General features: G+C 38.7%; 1 protein-coding gene and 1 non-coding gene across 9 annotated transcripts in view; both read right to left on the bottom strand.

Annotated features, from left to right (window-relative positions):
* Positions 1-1228: 1228 nt before the first annotated feature.
* The window catches only part of PRRC2B (proline rich coiled-coil 2B), a 101768-nt gene continuing 80326 nt past the window's right edge, over positions 1229-22670 (bottom strand). For 2 of the 8 annotated variants that reach the window (XM_072430055.1, XM_072430052.1), the window contains exons 23-32: positions 22422-22508; positions 20745-20849; positions 20081-20273; positions 18840-18937; positions 17665-17792; positions 17089-17329; positions 16842-17003; positions 16042-16133; positions 6106-6181; positions 1229-5512 (exon numbers count right to left, since the gene is read on the bottom strand). In XM_072430055.1, the coding sequence (XP_072286156.1) occupies positions 5372-5512; positions 6106-6181; positions 16042-16133; positions 16842-17003; positions 17089-17329; positions 17665-17792; positions 18840-18937; positions 20081-20273; positions 20745-20849; positions 22422-22508 (1323 nt within the window). In that variant the 3' untranslated portion in view covers positions 1229-5371. The other 6 variants (XR_011923312.1, XR_011923313.1, XM_072430054.1 and 3 more) reach the window with 6 other exon arrangements.
* On the bottom strand, positions 18717-18796 carry LOC140344699 (small nucleolar RNA SNORD62). The gene has a single exon (XR_011923658.1). It is a non-coding gene; the product is annotated as a small nucleolar RNA SNORD62 (small nucleolar RNA).

A 22670-nucleotide genomic window follows, 5' to 3' on the forward strand; every position in this document is an offset into this window, starting at 1 on the left:
TCCCCACAGCCTAGTATTCTGAGGGTTAACTGATGACTCCAGTAAAGGGAAATTCCGCAGCCAGCACGGCTGACAGAGGGACAATAGCACAGCTAATGGGAGGCCAGTGAGTTTGGAAACGTGTACCCACAGAAAGGCCACTGGCTTAGGATGCAGGTCTGGATGGTATTTTACCTAAAAAGTTACATGACAAAAGACTGAAAGATGCATAAACGGGCGCTGTTCTGTTCTATGGGGGGGGGGGGCAGGGGCACCCCACTGTGCTCTCTCCCCTTCACCTGAATTGCAGTCATTCGCCCTTCATGGATCCATGAATGACATTTAACGGCCGCTGTGCACACATCAGTCTCATTCTCATGCAATACTAGCCCTGACGCGATGACATCATAGGTAATATAATAAAGAAAATATATATACTAGAAAATGGAAAATGTTATGAGGTCAAATTTTTGTTCTGCGGGTCCTTGGGTTGTCTTGTTGATGATAGATGATCGTTGTCAGTTTGGTCTTTTTGGTGAGGCATTTTGGGGCTGTGAAGGACAGTCAATTGATAAGTTGTTACAAAATAACTGGAGCTAGCGTCTTATGCTGAAATGTCTAATGTGCAATTTGTGCAACTTTTTAAGTGAATGACTTACCATGGCCAATGTTTAAAGCTTCTGGAAGGCACTCGTCAAGAATTTTGGTTGAAATAAGCCATCGGTATGGCTATCAAGTTAGATCCTCTACAACCTGCAATGAGGGTTACAACATATGTTGATTTTTTTGCTTTTCTCTGCTCTTCTCTGCCCTTTCTCTTTGTAAATTTCTCTTCTAAATAAACTTTTCAAACTTTTACAGAGAGCCGAGGATTTTGTTGTCCTTATCAAATAAATGCTTAGATTTCTGATTCCCTTTATGAAATAAATATATTGATATACAGTGCATGAGGAAAAGAAAGGTGAAAAAATACCTTTATCTCAGAGCTTGCTTTTAGGCAATACAACCCAGTAACACTTCAACCAGGTTCCAGCCTGGACAGTGAAAAAGCAGGAACTAAGAATATTTAGCTCTCCCCCAGCACATGCACAATGCAACACATCTCACTGGCTCCTAGTCGTGTTTCATCTTTCTCAAGCTTATTTCAGAACTAGAAAAGTTCTATGAAACCTTACTGTACTACATATTCATTTGACTATTACAAAATAAACACATGATTGTAACTAAAAAAGAAAAACACAGACAACCATTTCAAGCCAAAAAAGGATATTTTGCTTTATTTTTTTTTACATTTTTTATTTAAATGAGAATTATTCCAGATGATAAGAGCTAGTACAATCACATAGTTTTAAGAAGGGAGAAAAATTGAACTGGGAAAAGTGATGGAGGGGGCACGGGTGGTGTTTAACTTGACACCAAGTTGGGTGGTGAAAGCCAAGAGGGGGTTTCTTTCTTTTCAGGGACTTCTCTCAGGGATCTCTCAATATCTTTAAAAAAAAATATAAAACACTTGATATCTATCACTTTTAAGATCTCTGACATGACAAGATTGCAAGGGGTTAAGCAGCAGGGGGGGGGGGGTGTCACAGGTTACCAGCCTCCATTGTACAATAACACTTACATTTTATGGATATGTGACTGGTATAGCTGCCTCCAGTGTGACTGTTGAAGCTGCTTGATGATGAAAGTTCAAATTCCAAGAAACCTTTAAAGATAACATAGCTGTGGTGTCCACCAATGCTGGAGGCTATGACTACTACAAAACACTGCTAGGTCCCAAACACAGCAAACCTGACCCTGAAGTGACGTTTCTTGGAGCCTTCCTGCCACCAGTTGTGCAGGAGAGCAACCCCTGCTGAAGACATCAAACGTTCTGACAAGTTCTCTTCATTCCATATATGCATCTTTATGACCTCTCCCACCACACCAATTTTTATCTGAAGCACCCATAACAAAGGACTCACGTCAAAACAGTATAGCAAGGGGCTCTGGTTTAGTAAACATCCCTTTGTTAATATGACCTTCAACCATGTCAATGATGCATAAGAACTGTACTTCATTTCTAGTTGAATGTTCTTCAAACTTAAGTCACTTTAGTTAGAAGGCTGTGAGTCCAAAAACTACCATTTATTCCTACATCATGTGTATAAAAAATAGAGTTGAATATTCTGTTTTTTTATGGGCAAAATAGGACTTTATATTCAAATAGGACTCACAGAAGCCCTAAAGGGCATTAGGGCACTTGGAGATCTAAAAAAGCAGTACCTTTTTCTATATTCAGTACTCTGTCTCTCCAGTAGAGGGGTTATCCATCCAGGACTACAGTATAGATTTTGTTCACAGATACTTAATACAGGTTTGTGCTTGACTTTAGAATAGAGATCACTGTCGGCTGTACGTCTCTATACTCAGGGGCTGCTGATTGCCCAAGTGACCAGGTGATGTAGCACCAAGTCCAATGAGCCTGTGTTTATATACCACATACATAACACAGACTCATTTGAAGCAAGGTAAAGATTTTTGAAATTGTATAATCCTGCTACTACATACACACTGTTTACTGCATATATAAAAAATCAGACTAGGAACCTTGTATTGTGCTGCATGTTTGGGACAAAGGAGGGGAAATCAGAAAACATCTTAATTTGATTGCACAAGTAATGCACTTGGCTGCAACATTGAACCTGCAGTGGTTTATATGGGAAGGTCAGTTTGTAATTTAAAAATGCACATACAGTTTATGTGCAGTTCTGCGTATACAAAAAAACCCTAAAAACAAAGGTCTTTGCCAATTGTATTTTTTATGTAGTTATTGTAATAATCCTAAATGTCATCTATTAATGCCTGCAGCCTTTATAATCCAGGCTGGCAGAAATTCATTTTTATATTTATTGCACTTTGTCACATTTGGAACGATAGCAGTAATGTAACATAAAAAATGGGTGGACTTATCTTCCCCACCATGAGTCTTCAAATGTATTTGCAGTTTCAAGATCCTTGTCTGACGAACAGGCTGGGACTTCTTCTGAAAGACAAGGGGGTACCACCATCATGTTGCCTTTGTAATGTCTGGGCATTGGACAGTTATAGTGTGCAGATCTATGCAACCTGCTCCATAATGTCCACTGCCTAGAAATGACATCCTTCCACTACAATCGAGGAAGCACAATACCTTCTTGTGATTTAAGCACAGAGGCAGCCAGTGTTTGGCATGTGGGTGCTATTTTACTCCTCCCACAGACCACTTGCTGAAAGATGGACCATAAATCAATGCAAAATACATTTTCTTTATAGGTGGAGACTGCATAAAGTTAAAATACAAGTGGTGGTGGAGCTTGATGCATATATTAACCTCAAGCATACATGTGCAAAAAAAAAAAAAAAAAAAAAAGGAGATAGGGCTTTGCTGTTACTTAAGACTTTAAAAGCTGGTTTGCAGATATTCCTTTACCCAGGTAAACAATATGACTAAAATAGGCTGATTTTGTTAGAACAATGGGACAAAATGACTGCAGACTAAATCTTACTTTGCCATTGTTGGAACTTTTGCACTCAGTCTGTAGACTACCTACAACACTACAAAAACTAGTAAAATGCAGCTATTTTCCCCCCAAATAGCCATTTTAAATTTAAGTTTAAATTAAAACAATCTCTGTCCTTTGTAAATGTAACACTTCAAGCAGATTTCAAACTTCATACAGAATATTTTTAAATGATCATTTACCTTTCTGTAAACCATTCTGTAAAAAGTTAAATTCCGTGTGACAAAGCAAGCCCAATAAAATGAGCATGAGTGACCAACTGCTTTAGTCTATTGTGAAGGTCTCTCCAACGTCTACATCTTATTCTGTAAACTTCACAGGGGGTACCCAAAATCCAATCACAACCTTCTAAATATTTTTTATGCATGCACTTAATAAAGCAACTGTCACTGGACGACCAAAAAAAAGATAACTTTCCTTTGCCCACATCACCATTCGTTGTAGTAAAGGAGAAAATCTCCTGCTAATAAAACTTCTGAAACTCACATTTCCAAGAATTTTTTTTTTTTTTTATTTTCCCCGGTCTGCACTCTGTGGTTCTCCTGCTGGCCCTGACGTCACTAAAGGACACAGTGGTGAGGTTAGGGCTGGCAAATTGAAAAAACAGAGCAGGGTCTATGAACCTTACACCCCTGAAGTGTTGGTTTCTAATAAATCTTTAGCAGGAGATTTCTCTTCATCATTGCAGTGATCAATGACACAGGTAGGGGAAGTAGTTGAAGAAAGTTGAGTTGCATTGCGATAAGGTGATCCTAGAAAACATCCCTAGCAGACTACCCAAAACTGCTTTTCTGATAATACCCATTATTTCTTCCAGACTGGGCTAATACTGATGGTGCTGCTCCCTGCATAACCACCAACATTATCTCAATTGCATGGTAGTCAAATCTTACCACGAGCCTAGAAAAATGGACACCCATTAAATCAATCAAATACAATACACCATTGTGAGAAGTCTTAAATGGAAGTTGTCATTTGCTAACTCACAGGCGCTACACACGAATAGGAAACTGAAACAGGGAGCATCTAGCTTCATTGAAAATGACATAAGTCTATAACTAGCATGAAGCTCTCACCAGCATTTTGTATTTTTGACAGAATCTCTTATATACATTTGTGATTTTAGCTTTTAGTTGGCTGTAGTTAACTGTACCATAATAAAAAAAAAAAAAAACACATTAGCGTAAACTGGCAAAGCAGAACGTGATTTAAAAGTTCTACACATCAAAGCTTTTTTTCTAGTTCAGCAGCATTCTACTATATTTCTGCCAAGACATCAGCTTGACAAACCCAGAAGTACACAGAGGGGTAAAAACATACATATAAAAAACCCACAACATATAATACAATAAAACAAATATGTGCAGGTTTTGCTGAAAGCTATGACGGCGTTAAATAAAAAAATAAAGTTAGAGAAAAATGGAGTAAACACATAAAATGGAAATGGAAACCATTTTTAAGAAACAAGTGATGTAAATGCTGCTCTGCATCAGATAGAAAAAAAGAAAAGCAGGGACATATGATGGCAACAATTTTCCAACTGTGTGGGCGCATGATGTAGAAGGGGAGTAGAGCTGGTGGTAGCAAAGGTGAAAAGTAAAGATGCTCCTGCTTGTTTATAGGAGTCCATTCAGCTGAAAAAAAAATCTAAAGAATGTGAATACAGGTAGTTTGCAAACTTTTCTGGGGAATTATTGTCCATGTTATATGTTCATATGATTTTGGAGTTAATGTGTGATGGCTCCCAGATAAAGAAGAATCTTCTAGGAACATGGGTAAATTGGGTTATAGAAAAGAGGCAGTAAGAACAAGTTGATGTTTACAATAGGGAAAAAATATGGAACCCATTCTTAAGATGCACTCCGCTCCATTTTCGCCACAGAAGGTTTGATAGCCCCTGTTCGGATTGGCTTCATCTGACTAGCTGCAGGCTGCTCATGAAGTTTAGGAGAGCCCAGGCGGCACTTGCTGTCATCACTTCTATGTTTCACCTATCAAACAAAAAGAGAAATACTTCAGGCAATCAAATTTGCAATTTTAAAGGAGCCCCACTGAGAAAAGCTCAGTTAAACCATCTTAGGCGTTCCTGTACCCATAGAGTGTACTCTTATTTACATTTACAGGCTTTTACACTCAAAATGTTACTGCTTTACTTCATAACCATTATGTGGTTTCAATTACTTGAAGGAGGACTTCGGAGCAGGCAGAACCTGCTTAGTCCAATGTATACACAAGATTGAGGCATGCCATTATAAATCCATTGCAGGAACATCTGCAGACACAAGACAAGGCAAATCACAAGACATTTACAGATCACTTAAAACACACTGGGAAAAGAATAGAAAAACTCAAACTATTCATACACAAGTAGCTCTTAAATGATTTAGTATGTTTCAGCTTATTCAGAAAGACAAAAGACATTTAAGCATGCAAACTGAACTATGCAGGCAGGATATACAAAACTTAGGATCAGACTGGAGGTGGTAAAAATCAGCACTGACTTATTCCTAACGCCCATCCAGAGAGGGACCTAAACTATGTACTAATCCTAATGGAAAGGGGCCATTTGATTACAGGAAATTACCTGTTGAGGGTAGTGTCCCAAGTTGACTGAGGGCAACGATCCTGGCGACTTCCCGCTGGGACTAGCTGAACCTGGCCTTAAAATGAAAGGCATTGGTTTCAAAGCAGGTAATGCACACAACCACAACTAATGCCTCCCCAGAGTATGGGCTATGGGGGAGACAAATAAGATAGGTGACTTTAAAAAAAAAAAAAGTGAAGGCATATCCTGCCTTAAACCACCTGATGCCTAAATGGGCTGTTACATCAGTCAGAAAAGCTTAAGCAAATATGCCATGCAAAGGTTTAAAGCACAAAAGGCATATAAATCAGAAAGAGTTAGGCTAATGTCACACAGGTGCTTTTTACATTGTGATTTAGGCTTTGAGCACATGGGCATTGTGTGTGTGTATGTATGTGCTTGAGGAAAGCTGCTTTCACAAGTGCATAATAGCAGTAACAGATAGGCGACACACATCTCCAGTGAACAGAGGTACTATGCCAGGCAATAATGATGGAAGCAAACACAAAAAGCTTATTTTGGCATCCCTGCGTGTGCAGAAGCTGCAAAATCCAAAATATTGCACTGTAGTGCCTTAGCTAATCTGTTGCCCTTTTATCTAAAAGTGCCGCAAATTTGGAAAACTCAAACTAAACAGTTGACGAAAAAGTTACCTTCAGTGTTTTACATGTATTCAAGCTATAAATAGATTTAGAGGTGGAAGGCAGCAAGTTATTTGCAGATCTCTTACTGTAAATGTGAAATATTGGCCCTCACCTCCCAAATTTACCCGTGTAGTCTTCATACAATATGACTGAGCAACACAGCAAGATAAAATTTATTGTGAAGCCAAGCCAAACTTTTACAAGAAAGGTCAAGATCTACATGCCATTTCAGCTAACTGTATCCTTTCACAGTTTTCTCTGAAGGAAGGCTTTGTTTATGCAATTTGGTTTAGGTTAGGTTTGTGATAGGTGTACACCTAACACTTCGTCTCACAGGTGTATGTCAGAATGGGTGCCCTGTGCCATAAATGAAGTTCCAAACACTACTATACTATAAGTTGGTCATCACCAGTATATGTCAGTGGACAACTCTTACAATAATACATGCTATGACTTGCCACAATATCTTTCATTGTATGTCATTTTTTATACAGGTTTCATTATTAAAAAAGTGTGGTCCAATGGCAGAGTGGGAAAATAAATCCCAAAACACAGTAAGATCATCATGCCCACATTAACATGTACAGGTTATATTGGTAATTTATTTCAAGTTTAGGATGTAATGAAAAATGGCTCATTTTCACCCTAATCTACCTAAAATGATAGAGAGGCTGCAAACAACCTGAATCACACACCTTCTACTTATATTATTCAGATATACTACTCTTTACTTTAGTTTCTAGCTCTGCCCACCAATTGCATTAATGAAGAGTTCCAGTCTTTGTAAGAATAATTTTACAATGACAAACGCAGCATTAGAAAAAACATCTCTCAGAAAGAACATGGGAAGTGTAAAGAAAGGAAAAGACTAGTAGGATATTCAGCTCACCAACATCCAGATATAACTATTATGGCCATGCAACATCTGCTAATTATAAAATCAGATTTTGACTTGTTGCTGATAGAATTAAATTTGCCACCACATCGTCAAGTTGCATCTTCAAGAAAACGTGTCTTATATTCTAAGATCATGCAGTACTCTAGGAGGGAATCCCTTTGAATCTAACTGGGTTGTTCTTTTTTGGAAAAGGTCTGTGAATGACTATTTGATATAGGTACGTTATTGAATGGTTCCATTCTCATACCAATTTATATTGGTGCATTTCTTTATTAGATACATGTACCTATAAATTGGCTTTATTTTTGTATGTTGGATATATCTTACTGGACATATATTGGTGTCTTTCTCATATGTGACTCCTTACAAAATATGTTGGAGGAGGTGTGAAGAAGAAATAAAGCTACTATATATAGTTTTGGGCAAATGTTGATATATAAGAAATTTGATTATTGGTATGTAAATTAATCAAAAATTAAAATATATTGTATTTATAGAGCCTACTGATAATTCCTGAAGAAGCGGACTAAAGTCCATGAAACACGTCAAATATGATATATGTGAAACTATTGTAATGATTTTAAAATAATTGTATATAGAGTGAAATTTTTTAGGACAATTACCAATTAAAGATAAGTTTTTTTTTTCTCTTTTTTGATTGGTGCCTAAAATATCCCTTTTCTTTCCATGGTTTGTGTTTCAGTTTTAAGAGGTTATGCTAGCTGGCATGTGGCACATAGATTGATTTCTGATGCTAAAATACAATTGAGGATCTGACAATATTATTTTCTGTATTTGATTTCCCTGAAAATATTTTATAGACAAGACAGTTGTTTTTTTCTATACAGTAAAAACACAACAGAGATAACAGCTTGAAATGTAATATGTTTAAAAAAAAAATAAATGAACTTCCACCACGTCCTTTATTCTTACTTGTCCCTGTAATCTGTTCAAAAACATCAAACTGCATGGTTTAAATTTATAGCGGATGACTGGAGTCTTGGGTTGATTGAAAGGGGTGAATCTCACATAAAAGTCAGTCTGAAAATCATTTGTTTTTGCAGGTTGCATTAATGCAGCAGCTATTTCTGGACAGTAAAAAAATAACTGTTATAATGCGGATACAATTTTAATGTTTTTTTCCACACAACACTGAAAATTTTAGAAAGTAGATGATTAAAATCTGTACTTAATGGTACCTGAAGCGTGAAAAAAGCTCATTATCCCACCTCCCTAACCCTTAATAAATTGCTACAAAAATACCTGTGGCGAGAAAAAAAAAGTTAAAATAAATCTTTCATAAACATCAATTTCCACACTGCAGATGACATCTTCATGGTGAGATGCCAGGGGAAAAAAAGTACCCTAAATCTCATCTGTTGACCTGCACAGTGCAGAAATATCTCGTGAGCTCTGATATTCCTAATGCCAGGGTCTCGATAGACTAGGAAAAGGACAGAAATCTAATACTGTCTAGTGCAGGATCTGCTTTATTGAAAGCAATATCCGAGTTTTTTCCCCCCACACATTTCATTTTACCAGGTTTTTTTTTTCCATGACCAAATGTTGAAATAATGGATATATGTGAGACCATACTTTTAACAATTTAGCATTTTACTATTTCTATTTTAAGCAGGATGCAGGGACAAGTGAGAATAATGGTGAATACTGAAAAAGTACCTTAACATGTCTAATGACACTACAAGAGGAAGACAAATATTCAAAATGAACATGCTCTTCAATACTTGTAAAGGAATAATAGAATTTGTAGTTGCATCCTCCAGAGCTCTGTGCTGAGCGCATCTTTTAAGAGACAGAATCCCACGAATATGCCAGCGATAACGCCTAAACATCACACAGCCAAGAAGGGGAACGCTTCCTCTACTCACCGGGGAGTCTGTACTTCCGCAAGCAGCGGTATCGCGTAATTCTTCCCTCAGAACTCTTTGCATTCTGAAGAGTCTAACATGGCAGACAAAATGGCAGATGTTAGACGCGGTTCCACCACCTCACCGCGTCCCCACCAGTCCCAAGAGGACTTTGATGAACCTGCCTCGCCAGTATCTTCAGGTGAGCCTGAATCCCCAGCTGCTCTGAAAGAAATTAGGGCATTTTTACATTCCCTACCTACTAGATCTGATCTACAAAACCATACATGCCACCCTGAAAACTTCATTTAAGGAGGAGCTGGCTGAGCTTAGGAAGAATTTAGAAACCAAAACTTTAGTTAGAAACTAAAGTGGAAAAGCTGTTTTTCCAAAAGATGTTTTGGATCATACCCGCAAGATACAAAATGCCTTTTGTTTTATAGATGACCTAGAAAACCGCAACAGGCGGCACAATATTAGAATTCGTGGCTTATCAGAGGCCACTACCATCCCCGATTTGATGGCATCTGTAATAGGTATTTTCAATTTACTGGTGGACCCCCCTGTATCCACTGAAATAATGTTTGACAGAGGGCATAGGGCCTTATGCTCCAGATCCTCTGAGCCCCTGAGACTAAGTGATGTCCTTTGCCATGTCCAATTATTTCCAGGTGCGGGGAAAAAAATATGGCCGCGGCCTGCCGCAAACAAGTGCTAGGTTTGAATGGGGCACAATTGTAATTTTTACTGGATCTATCCCGTCGTACACTAGCTATGCGTACATCTCTCAAGCCGTTATTGGATGCACTCAAATCACGAGACATTCCTATAGATGATGGGGATTCCCATTCCAGCTACATATTCAAGCTCAAAGGCAAAGCCTTATATTCAGAAATTTCAGCGACCTGCTCAAGGTTATTTCCACCCTTGATCTGCCGCCTATTGATCATCCTCAATGGCAGAATGCACTCAATGGCCATTAAGTTGTCATTTCTCTAGAAGATGTCTGGACCTGCCTGGATCCCAGATCAGATGTTATCTACTTGAACAGAAGGAGACTTATGTTTTGTTTTTCCCCCCTTTTTTTTTTCTGGCAACTCCTACAAAGGTTCACATCTGCCGCTTCCTCCTGCTCTGTCCAGACTAAATGTTTATTGCATATATGGTCTCTCTCTTTCCCTCAGGCAAGCTCTAATGAACGACTGAGTGTTTACAACGCACTATACAGTTCATTTTTGAATTTATTGGACTTAATAGGCCAATGCTCTGTGTATTGTTGTTCCAATATATGATTGAAGGCCCACTGTGCAGGAGTACCCTACTCTAATTTGAATGGTTCATATGAATGATTAACCTTTGCATTACAGTACTAGATATGATCATAGATATGTAAACTTATGGGCAGACCATAATTGTTATGGTTTAAGCTGGTCACTCTTTACTATGTATATCTAAATTAATACTGGATTCATAGAGTTATGACACTGCGCCTCTGTAGGTGGCAGAGGTATATAGTTATTGCTGTTTCTACAGGTACTAGCCCTGCACGCCCCCACAGTTTCTTACAACTGCTCTTACAGTTGTAAGAAATTTAAAGTACACCTACTTAGGTGAAGTTACCTTTACCTAAAGGTTCTTAGCAGGTATCTGTCTTACTTGCTTTATTTTCTTTTGTTGTTTTCTTGTTTTTTTCCCTGTATCTCTTTACTCTGACTATTCTCTTTACTCTTCACTGTTATTTTTATTAGCACATCTCATTGTCAGTAGCGACCAAAGATCCACTAATGACACCTTTAACATTTTGCTCCTATAATGTGGGAAGATTCAATGTACCTACTAAACGTTCTCAAATTTTATATGCTATGCATTAACGGAAAGTGGGTATCCTGTTTGAACAAGAATATCACTAACGCCTAAGGCACGTACCAAATATGTGTAACCAATATTTTCCCTAATGGTTTCACAGAACCAATGCGGATTCCAAATCCAGCGGTGTATCTGTTTTCATGAATCGATTACTTACCAGATGCAAGATCAACAAATAGACCCAGATGGGTGATTCCTCTATTTGAAAGTTACTCTGTATGGTAAAACTTACACTCTGGCAAATATATATCTACCAAACCAAAATCCAACCTCCCTCGGTATGGATATACAATAAAAAATTATGAGTTTTAAATCAGGCTACTTGATTCTAGGTGGGGATTTTAATTTTGTGATGGGACCCCTTAATGGATTCTTTCTCTAGGAGTAGCTCTTACCCCGGAGGCAAAATTACCCAATTGAAAAAGGCTTTAGCCCAATACTCTATAGTTGATATATGGCGAGTGACTCACCCAAGCGACAAAGATTATTCATATTTTTCTCCCATCCACAATTCTTATCATAGATTGGACATGTTTTTGGTATCTCGCAACATTTTGTGGTCAGACCATGCTCCCATCTTTCTGTCCTTGGAACTCTCGGATATGCCCCGCTCTTCCTTTAGGTGGAAAGCTTAAAAAAAATGTATTATCTGACGCAGTATGTGTATCAGAGGTTTCCAAGATTATCAAAGATTTTATGAATGATTACTGTACTGATTCTACCCCTCCCCCTACCCAATGTGAAGCACCTACATGTCTTCTTCAGGGACATCTGATCCAATTTGCCTCAATACTTAAAAAGTCTAAATCAAAGGCCATAGAAGAGTTACTCAAGACTATCACCTCTCTGAAGTCCTCCCCATAAAAGAAATCTAGATATGGATACTTTCCTAGTTTTATCCCCAAAAAAAAAAATACAATTAAGATTTTTGCTTGACAAATTATCTCTTAAACTCAGAGACAAGACCCGCAGATTATTTTTCCAATAAGCCCTGGAGGGCCCTACACCCAAAGGTTTACAGGTACCCCAATGCCCTGTATACTTACAAAATCAGGGCGGGTATCTCACCACCCAAATGAGATTGTATCCTCTTTCAAAGAATTTTACTCTGATCTGTATTGTTTAAAAGGTAAATTCACTGACATGGACCCAGTCCGTTTCAGATCTAAAGTACACAATTATATACAACGCACTGTTTTACCTACTATTTCAAGTGCTGATAGTCAAAGTCTGAATGCTACCTTCACCGATATAGAGCTTAAGCATTTTATTTCTTCCCTAGTATCAGGGAGGAGTCCAGGAGCGGATGGGTTTACCCCTAGATATTATAAAGTATTTCAAGATGTTAAATCACCCTTTCTGCTGTCTGTCTTTAATGTGATTTCTACTTTCTCGGGGTTCCCTTTCCAGTCATTAGAGGCTCATATTACAATTTTACCCAAATCTGTTCGAGATCATACAATCTGTGGCAGTTATCAACCCATCTCACTTACTAATTTGGACATTAGAATATATTCCAAACTTTTGGCAAACAGAATTAAACCTTTACTGCCCCAGGTTGTTCATTTTGATCAAGCAGGCTTTGTGACTGGAAGGGAAACCAGAGACAATGTCTTGAAAACCACCTCTCTTATTAATTGGGCTCAGAAATCAGGTAGACCTACTTGTCTTGTCTTCTGTCTGTTTGATCGTGTTACCGTGTTTCCCCGAAAATAAGACAGTGTCTTACCTCTGAAAATCTCATTAGGGCTTATTTTCAGGGGATGTCTTATTTTCCTCACAAAAAATCTATATTTATTCATGTACAAAAATCTGTATTTACCAAAACCTGCAACCAATATTACTATAGAAAGATACCTCTGTGTTAATAAATATGCATTGCTGCTAATGAATGAAATACCAGCAAGGACCTTTTGAAAAGAGAATCCACCAACCTCTTAGTGCTAGTGTCACACCAGAGTACTGTAGGTTAATTAACCCTGCAATTTCTTCACCCCTTGCTCCAGTGCTTTTGACATCTCCTGCTCTCTCTCTCTCTCTGCTCCCTCCCTTCCTCTTGGTATCCCTCCGTGTACCATGTGACCACACCCTCCGAAGAAGCCAATAGGGCTTACTTTCGGGGGAGGGCTTATATTTCACCCTTGCATGATTAGCATGCTAGAGCTTACTTTCGGGGTAGGTCCTTTTTTCGGGGAAACACGGTAATTGAGTAATTTTTCAAGAAACATTAATCCAACTTGGGCTAGGTCCCATTATGTTGAAAAGGATCCAGGCCTTATATGCGGGCCCGTCAGCACCGGTCCCAGCTAATGGTATTTTATCAGAATCCTTTGGGATAAACAACGGCACCAGACAAGGCTGTCCATTATCCCCTATGCTGTATATCCTGGTGATTGGAACATTTTGCTACAGCCATAAGACAGAACTCTAATATTAAAGGTATTGTAGTAGGAGAACACTGTAAATTATCCATCTTTGCAGATGATGTTCTGCTATATATTACATCCCGGCATGTATCTATTCCTAATGTTCTACGAGAAATTGAAAGATTCGAAGCCTTAAGAAATTTCAAAGTGAAACATAAAAGAGAAGCATTGAATATTTCTATACCAGCGACCCAAGTGGCCTCCCTGAAGAGAAACTTTCCATTCCGGAGGCAATGTATTACCCTTAATTATTTAGGGGTTCGTATCCCTTTAAAAATTAGCAGGTCTTGCGGATACTAATTACAAGCCCTTGTTATCTAATATAGAAAATTTACTGGTTGGGACGGATAAATGTAATTCAGATGGATATTTTGCCCAATGATTTGTATTAGTTTTACACACTGGCCACACTCTGAGATCTTTCCTACCTCAATTAGACCACATGGTTTACTCCTTTATATGGGGGGGACATGAAACCAGTATAAACCGTCAAATATTAACCCGGGAAAAGGCCAATGAATGTTTAGCTATACCCGATTTTGGTCTCTATTATAAGGCTGCGATTCTGCACAGAATTGTGGATTGGACCCCATAATAAAAATCAGAAGACCTGGATCTTCCTGGACGAATATATGGCATCATGTCATTTACCCTTGACCCTGCACAATCTAGTATCAAATTAACATATACTCATCCCACAGTTACCCAGATCTTGCCTCTTTGGGATGATTTGGTGAAAAGAGGCTTACTTTCTTCAAGGGTAGGCCCTTTGACACCCCTTTTTCATAATCGAGCATAGCAGGCCTCAACTTTTTTGGGATGGAATATAGAAGATCATCGAAGAGTGAGTCAGATACTTACCCATGGCAACATTCCCTCCTTACAGGAATTAAATTTGCCCTGGACCCAGGGAGGTTCCTCCTGGTTAACATTTTAAATAGAGAGGTTTTGTTCATTTTTTGGGTCTTGTAAGAGCCATACTTAGATCCTCTATTATTTTTGAACAATTTATCCTACAAAAACATAGTCCTACATGGTGTGAGCTCCATTTATAATATTCTGCTAGAGGAACTTTACCCAGGTACTCCTCATTTCGTTAGGTCATGGGAAAGAGATTTGGGACATACTCTTGAACCAGATCAAATTACGAAATCATTTTGTTTATATTCACTGGCTGTAGAGATCTGCTAGAGATCAGGAGAGATACTATATGATATTGAGCAGATGGTATAGATGTCCACAAGATATTCATAGATTTGATCCAGCTTATTCACCCAAATGTTGGTGATGTGGAGGTTTCAATGGATCGATGATACATATCTGGAACGCCTTTCCTCCAATCACAACATTTTGGAGGAAAATTTTTAATTTATATAATAAGATCACAACTGGGAACCTAAATCCACACCCTGAAATCACTCTACTGGAGATACTCCCAGGTTTAAATAAAGCAATTAAATGGGGGTTACTTCGCCATTTTATCATTGTGGGACAGAGTGATTGCAAGACAATGGATCCCCCAATGCACCCACTATGATGGAATGGCTAAAAGATATAGATGATATCACTTATGTGAATCAACAAATACTATGGGAAGAACTGGGTTCCCAAGACTGAATGTCCTGGGACATATGGGAGATGTTTCAGGCATCCAATGAAATAAAAACCTTACCTTACCTAATATAACGTTTGTTGGTATTTAATTGGAACCCCCCCCCCCCACATTATGAAAATTTATACTCACATGGTAATAGAAATGATGCTAGGTACAATGGTACCGTTACTCACGTTTATTATATATGGGACTATTCTCAGGATATGCTACTGCCTGGCGATTTATCTTCTCTCTTTCTCTTCTCTTTTTTTTCCCCTCTCTCTCTTCCTTTCAATGCCGATATTATTGGAAGGTTTTTTTATATGTATGATTTTCCCTCATTCCCCTTCCTTTTGTAATATACTCAATCTAAGTATTGTATTTTGTTTATTACAATTTTCTACTTAATGTCTTATTTAATGTGTTTGTAAAAACTTTTTGTTGAAAACTATTAAAGACAGATTATACATATTAGGATTTATATTTATTCCATAATGCAGTGCATCAATCAGTGATTAAGTGAGAAAAAATGTGATTCCTCACAATCAGACCTTTATACCATACATGTTTCTGGCTCATATGTAAAACAAACATGTGAGGAAAGGATTGCTGACTCTGAGAAACACCTTAGCGTTCTTACCTGTATGAGTGCTGTCCTTGCACAGATGTTGCTGTCTGCATGCCCTGTTTACCGTCTGTGAAGTGGAACCCTTTCATTTCTATCTGAGATGACTAAAGGAACACAGGAAAAAAATTAATGTTCCTTTTAGACCTTGTTTATAGAGCTTTTAATTTGTACAACAGCAGTGTGTACAACAAGCTTTTAGCATGCTTACAGCACCCTTAGCTCTAGTATAGAAATGTATAAAACATCTTGTTTGGAATGCTGACTGTAAATTTAAACAAGCAGCTAGTATCCTTTTTTCAGCCAGCAGGTAGACCTGAAGGAGTTCTAAGCCCCATTTCACATAGTTTTTGTGGTCTGTTTTATTATACACAGAACAAAAAACTATATTCATGAAAATCAATAGCTTAAGTGTAAATTTACAAACAACTTAGTCAGAAAAGTTACTTCTCCCTTATTAGACGTTTTGCAGCAAGCAGTAAACATATTATATTGTTGGAGACTTAACTAAGTATGTTCTTCTTTGAAATCTCACATTTCAGAGCCTAGCATTTAGGTATGAGAGTATAAATCAAAAGACCTTGCACTTTACACATGATTAATGTACAACTGAACTTTAAAATCATAGTGAAAAAATCATCACTTTATACTATGGGATAGAGGGAGGGAGCACACCTAAATTTTTATATCTATTGTGTACATCTCCAGGAGCCAGAGGCAATTGTTTGTGCACTTTTTTAAAAGATAAGCTACGCTATTACCCATTTGCTGCTGCTGTTCACCTTAATTGATACACAGGTTAAGTCCGAACTTACATCTCGTCCTATAGTCAATATTGAAGGCTGCATTCTCCTGGGAGCACCAACTGGCAGGTTCTGTCCCTGTGGCAGTTGAATAGACTGCTGTAGCAGCAGTGGCTGCTGGCCAGAGTTATACCGGGGCATCTGAAGCTGAGAGCCAGCAATAGGCATGGTTACCTGCAAAAAATTAATAAACATCCAATATTAGAAGACACTATTTAAAAAGCTTTGATTCACAAATAAAGTGTATGTCGGTACCTACCTGCGTGAGTGGTGAGTCCATCATCTGAGAGGCACCAATACCAGCTGCCTGGTTCAGCTGGTTCTCATAAACCAGTTGCTGACTTCCACTCATGGGCTGGTAAGAGGATGCAGGCTGTGTCTTAACCATCTCTAGAGGCTGCATCCCTGGAAATGGGGAGTACTGAGGCTTGAGACCTGTGCCACTGGCCAGTACCATGGCACTGGGCTGTGACAAGCTGGGGTGCATGTAGGCCTGAGACCTAAGGGCATAAAACAAAGTTACCTATAGGCAATCCTTGATCTTACTAATATGATATACCCATGCAATTTAAAACAAGCTCCCTGTCTGATTATATGTACAAAACATGGCAATAGGAATAGTGTAAAGTAACTAGGTCCAGCAGGTAACAATCGTGGAGAAATGTTTAAAATGCAAGGTGTAAAATGCCAGGTTTTATAAGACAGTAAGTTGACAATGTTGTTATTTTTTAACTCATTAAAAGTTATCAAAAATGAAAACCTCAACCTACTGCTAATGTGATGCTTTTAACTACCATTTTTACACAACAGGTTTGCAAAACTTGCATGAGATTACCTAAAGGGCTGAATTGAGCTATACATTTCTTGTGACTGGGAAACAGGAAGTCCTCCACGCATACTGAGCTGGGCCTGAGCCTGCAGAGAAGTGTGAAGAGAGATGGGGATCTGCTGGGCTGCTGCTGCCTGCAATAATAAAAACAGAAAATTAGAACATTCCAATCCACACGACTTCAGTCTAATTCTCTTTTCACAAATAAGGGCAGTGAGCACTGCTTTCAAAATTAGATTGTACTTTGATATTTACACAAGAAAAAAACAAAAGTCAATTTATTACTGCATTGCACATGGATGTGTACACTAAAAACCTTGAACATACCACCGAAACGAAAATCAGATACAGAAAGCACTTTACATATTGGGAAAAAGTTAAAACTTCATTCTATTATCCCTGGGGACATTTACTATCAGTTCCCCTTCTGGTGACAAAGTGCTGATGGGTGAAAAACTACATTTTTTTTTGTCGTTCTCTTCCTGTTAAAGTAACACACTCTCCCATTTCTTGTTCAGGTGACAAACAGAAAGTGGATAATCTACTTAAGGATAACACAGTAATTAAGGACAATAAATATAATTTTTTTTTTCAACACCCCCCCTATCTATTATGTCCCCACAGCCCTCACATTAATGGCAGACCTAATCCCCATAGTCCTGTCCACCACCATGCCAGGCACTGCTTACATATTTTATTTGTGCAGGCCACACTACAAATTCATAGAGATGAATGGAAGAACCAGTAGACATGCCTTCACACTGAAGCACAGACATCTAAATGTAAGATGGAGAAGGTTAGTGTAACCGAGTTAGACGTACCTTTCCCCAGACACACCCAAAATCAAGTAAAGAACAAAAATTTTTTTAACTTTTGCCTATGTTGTCTCTTAAATCAAATGCAAACAGAAGTGGTGGTTGGTTGGAGTACCAACATCAGAAAAACCCAAAGACATCTGTAGGGCCCAAGGGGCAAAGTATGTTTGTAGTCAGTAAGAATTGGTGACAAAAGATTTTCCTCTTTTAACAATTGTTGAAGCTTTTTCAACAGTAAACAAGTCTCTAGCGAAAAACATCTCCTCAGATCCCCTCTGAGTACAAGGGAAAGGTCAGCAGGATCTATTGAAACATCACAGAGACCAGCACACACTCCACAAATTATTTGTATTACACCACTCATACCTGCTGATATCCTTGCTGTTGAGGAATCATCTGCTGAACTAGGCGAGGCTGGCCAGGAAACATGTGACTTTCCAGATACAGTGGGGTGATGTGGTTACCTAAAATGGAAGTAAAATTTGTAAATCATTTAAAAAGCCCTAGTACAGACAGTCCCCGGGTTACATAGGAAATAGGGACTGTAGGTTTGTTTTTTAATTGAATTTGTATGTAAGTCGAAACAGGTACATTATTTTAACAAATGCAATTAGGACAGATGTTTGTCTCAACGTAATATTTATTTTTTCTTTTCTGTGCATACACAGTAAATACTTAAAGTTTATGGTATGGTATGAATACTAAGTATGTTTAAATGTAAAAGCGGTACATTTAAAAATACTTAGTACTTTAAATTTCCCGTCTGGTCCTGCCTCCCAGCCACACAGTCCCGCCCTCCAGTCACACGCTCGTGAGCAGATGCCCGGCCGGCATTTGCTTCCCCTGGCCTTGCGTCCCCAACGTTCACACGACGGGGAACGCAGATGCCAGCCGGGAATCGCCAGGTTCCACAGATGCCCAGCCGGTATCGCTAGGGGAAGAAGGTGCCGAGAACTGCTGGAAGACACCACAGGCACCGCTTACGAGGTAAAATTTTAAACTCCCTGGCAATTCCCCCTCCCCCGAGTGTGTGGAGCTTGGTGTTACCGCTCTTGGTATGGAAAATTCACCCAGAGCCACACTCAGGATTACCACTAAGGATGTTAAGCAATTTAGGTAGAACTTGATGGAGCTGATAAAGAGGATGACTATCACAGCATGAAGGCATTTGCCACCACATCTGGTATACTGTACTGACAAGAGACAACTTCCTGCTACGTATTTACAGTACAAGCAGGCTTCCTATTGAGAATAAATAGGGGCGAAAAGGGGCCGTTCACAACCTGCCCACCACAAAGTCACCTCCACTGCAAGGCTGTGTGTGGTGGGCGGGCCCCTCTCTACCCCATTCAGCCTCTGTCTAGTCAGGAGCAGTAGCTGAGGGGTGGGGGCATGGTGGGCGGGCAGCAAACCGCCCCCCCTCAGCCCAATCCAACCTTTGTGAATTAGGTAGGGCTAGTACACAAGCCAGCACCTTGGTGAATACCTGAGGTACAAGTAAAATGCTAATGACATTCATGCTGACCAAAGCATAATAAAGGCATAAAATCATAAAACAGTAATTATATACATGTGTAACAATTATGAGAGAAGATGTGTGTCAATACCTGGAAGTGAGGCTGAAGGGGCAACTGATGCAACAGGCATGGGAGGCATTGACACTCCCCCAAAGGAACTGTAGTTGACACTAGTGGAGGTGCCCCCACTAGAAGGGGGCTGTATTCCTGAGCCGGGGCCTGCTGGGGAACTCTGTTCAGGCAAACTGGGGGAGTTCTCCCAAGCCTTGCGGGCAGACTCCATCTAGAAAGAAGAAAAAAAAATTGAGAGATCTATGAACCTTTGGGCAGTCTGGCAGAAATATTATACACCAAAAAGAGAGAAAGAGAAGAGAGAAAAAGGAATTTTGAACTTTGAACTCCTTGGGGTTCATGGCTCCTAATAGGAGAAAAACATTTGCTTTGTCCACTCAGTCAAAACCAGAACTCTTATTCTGCATACTACTTTTGGACTCATTGATGAGTAGTAGGGATAAGGATGCCTGATGTGGAGTTCACACTGTTAAATGCAAGTTGACAGTGTTTGCTTCCAATGTTCCATAAGGTTTCTTTGCCTATTGTAGCCCTCCTGAAGTAGTTGCCAATAAAACAAAAGTAACATCTTGACTATAGATTATTTACACAAAATGTGTTTTTCACCTGTGATGGTGCTACTAGCAGAGTGTTTAAGATCTTTAGCAGAAAACAATTTAGCAGAACTAGTTCTGGTGCTTACCTTTAACGTGAGGTCGGCAGAAGGATAAGACATGGGGTTTAGGCCCATGCCTTGCTGTAAGTGGTGATCCCTACTAAGTATAGGTATGGATTGTGTCAGCCCTGCCTAATGGAGGAACAAATAACCTACAATTAGTTTGGACATAGTTTAAAGAGACACAAGGTAAAGTGACAGTTTTATTAGCTCAACCCCAGGCCCACTTTTGCCATCCATATGCTGTCCTCTTACTTCACACCTGGGATTTAAACTCTGCCTTTTACTTTTGTTTGTCACCAGAGGAGAGGCAGGGAAAATGCCATTTATGATAAAACCACATTGAAAACAATGTCTATTGGTCTATTCATCATTTATGTTCATGTTTCTCCACAAGTGAAGATACCATGTATTTTGAAAGACTGACAAATTTTTGGAAATCCTCGTTTCTGAGAAAATAGTGAAGGGTCAGAAGGATCCACCGACACATCATTGAGGCTGAACATTTAAAAGAAAAAAAATCAACAGTGAAGTTTTAAAAAAAAAAACAAAACAAAAAAGCACATCTTTATAATGGGTTACTTCACTAGTAAACCTAAATGAACACTGCGTTGAAAGATCACATCTTTCATACTACATTTTACAGCTGGGAAGTAAGAAATTACTTAAAAATAAAAACACCTTAAATTCCGCAGATCCCTCGATCGTGCTGGAAAAGTCCTTGAACAGGTCCCACGCCATCCTAGAATTCTCCTTCGCCCCAGCGCCACCATCTTCTTCCTTCTTTTGGCTATGTCACCCAATCTTGCACTGCGCAGGTGCGAGATCAGGTGACGTAGCCTGCTGTAAAGGGGAGGAGTGCCAATGTCACTGCACATTCGAGAGATTGTCATCTTTTTCCTTAATATAGGAAAACGCCTCCTGGGGTGCGTGCCGTATAGGTATCCTGGGAGGCTTTGTGCTCCCATTCGGTCTCTTACTTTGCTTCTTTGTTGTCCCCCATCGTCCTGGGGACACATCCTCCTCCTGCGATCTTCAGCCGCACAATGCAGAGACGATCTCCGGTGTTTCCCGGTGACGTCTCTGCATGCGGGTGGGAGGATCGGTGGGAAATAATTTTTTATTGGATTCAATACAAAATAGCTGTATTGAGTCCAATATAAAGAAATTTTCATAATATTATTTATATATATATATTTATTATATATGCTACTGTACACTTTCATTACATGTTTAACTATTTTTTTTATTATTTAAACAAAGTTTTGTGGGTTTTTTTAAGTTTATTACATTTAATAAATTTATTAAATATTGGATATGTTTTGGTTAGCTATGCCTAAAAATTATAGCCCACAATGTAAAATAAATTTCTATGCAAAAAAAAAATAACGCTTTTTGCACGGAAATTTGGACAGAATTAGAACGCTAGAGAGGTTAAAAAAAAAAAAAAAAAAGTAATATTTTTACTTTAGATAAAAAGGTTGTCTACCCTTTTATCCAAAGTAAAAAATGTTCATTTAGGTATTAGGCTTTATTATCACAATGGCAACAGCTCTAACATTAATACAATCCTAGCAGAACCCTTTTTGTCTCTGGGGCATATTATGTTTTGCAGCAAATTGTAGTAGCAATACTGTGGCATTAGAGAGGATAAATGCAAGAAATTTAATGTAAAAATTATCCAAATAGAATTCTCTAAATTACCTTGCTTGTTAGCGCATCCTGAAGTTTTGTAACTGTGTTGGCAGCTTGACCTGAAGCAGTCCCAGGGGGTAAAGAGTAGTCTGCATCCTGCAAAAGAAAGACAAATAGGACTTCTACATGTTAAAGTTCTGAATTGTTGCATTAGAGAATTATCACTTAACCTGTATTGACTATAGTGTTAATGGTCTTTGTAAAAGCTGACAATAAACTATTCAATGTTTTTAATAAATTTAAGGATAGGTTCGATTA

This window comes from Pyxicephalus adspersus, chromosome Z (genome assembly GCF_032062135.1).
Source record: "Pyxicephalus adspersus chromosome Z, UCB_Pads_2.0, whole genome shotgun sequence".
Taxonomy (NCBI): Eukaryota; Metazoa; Chordata; class Amphibia; order Anura; family Pyxicephalidae; genus Pyxicephalus; species Pyxicephalus adspersus.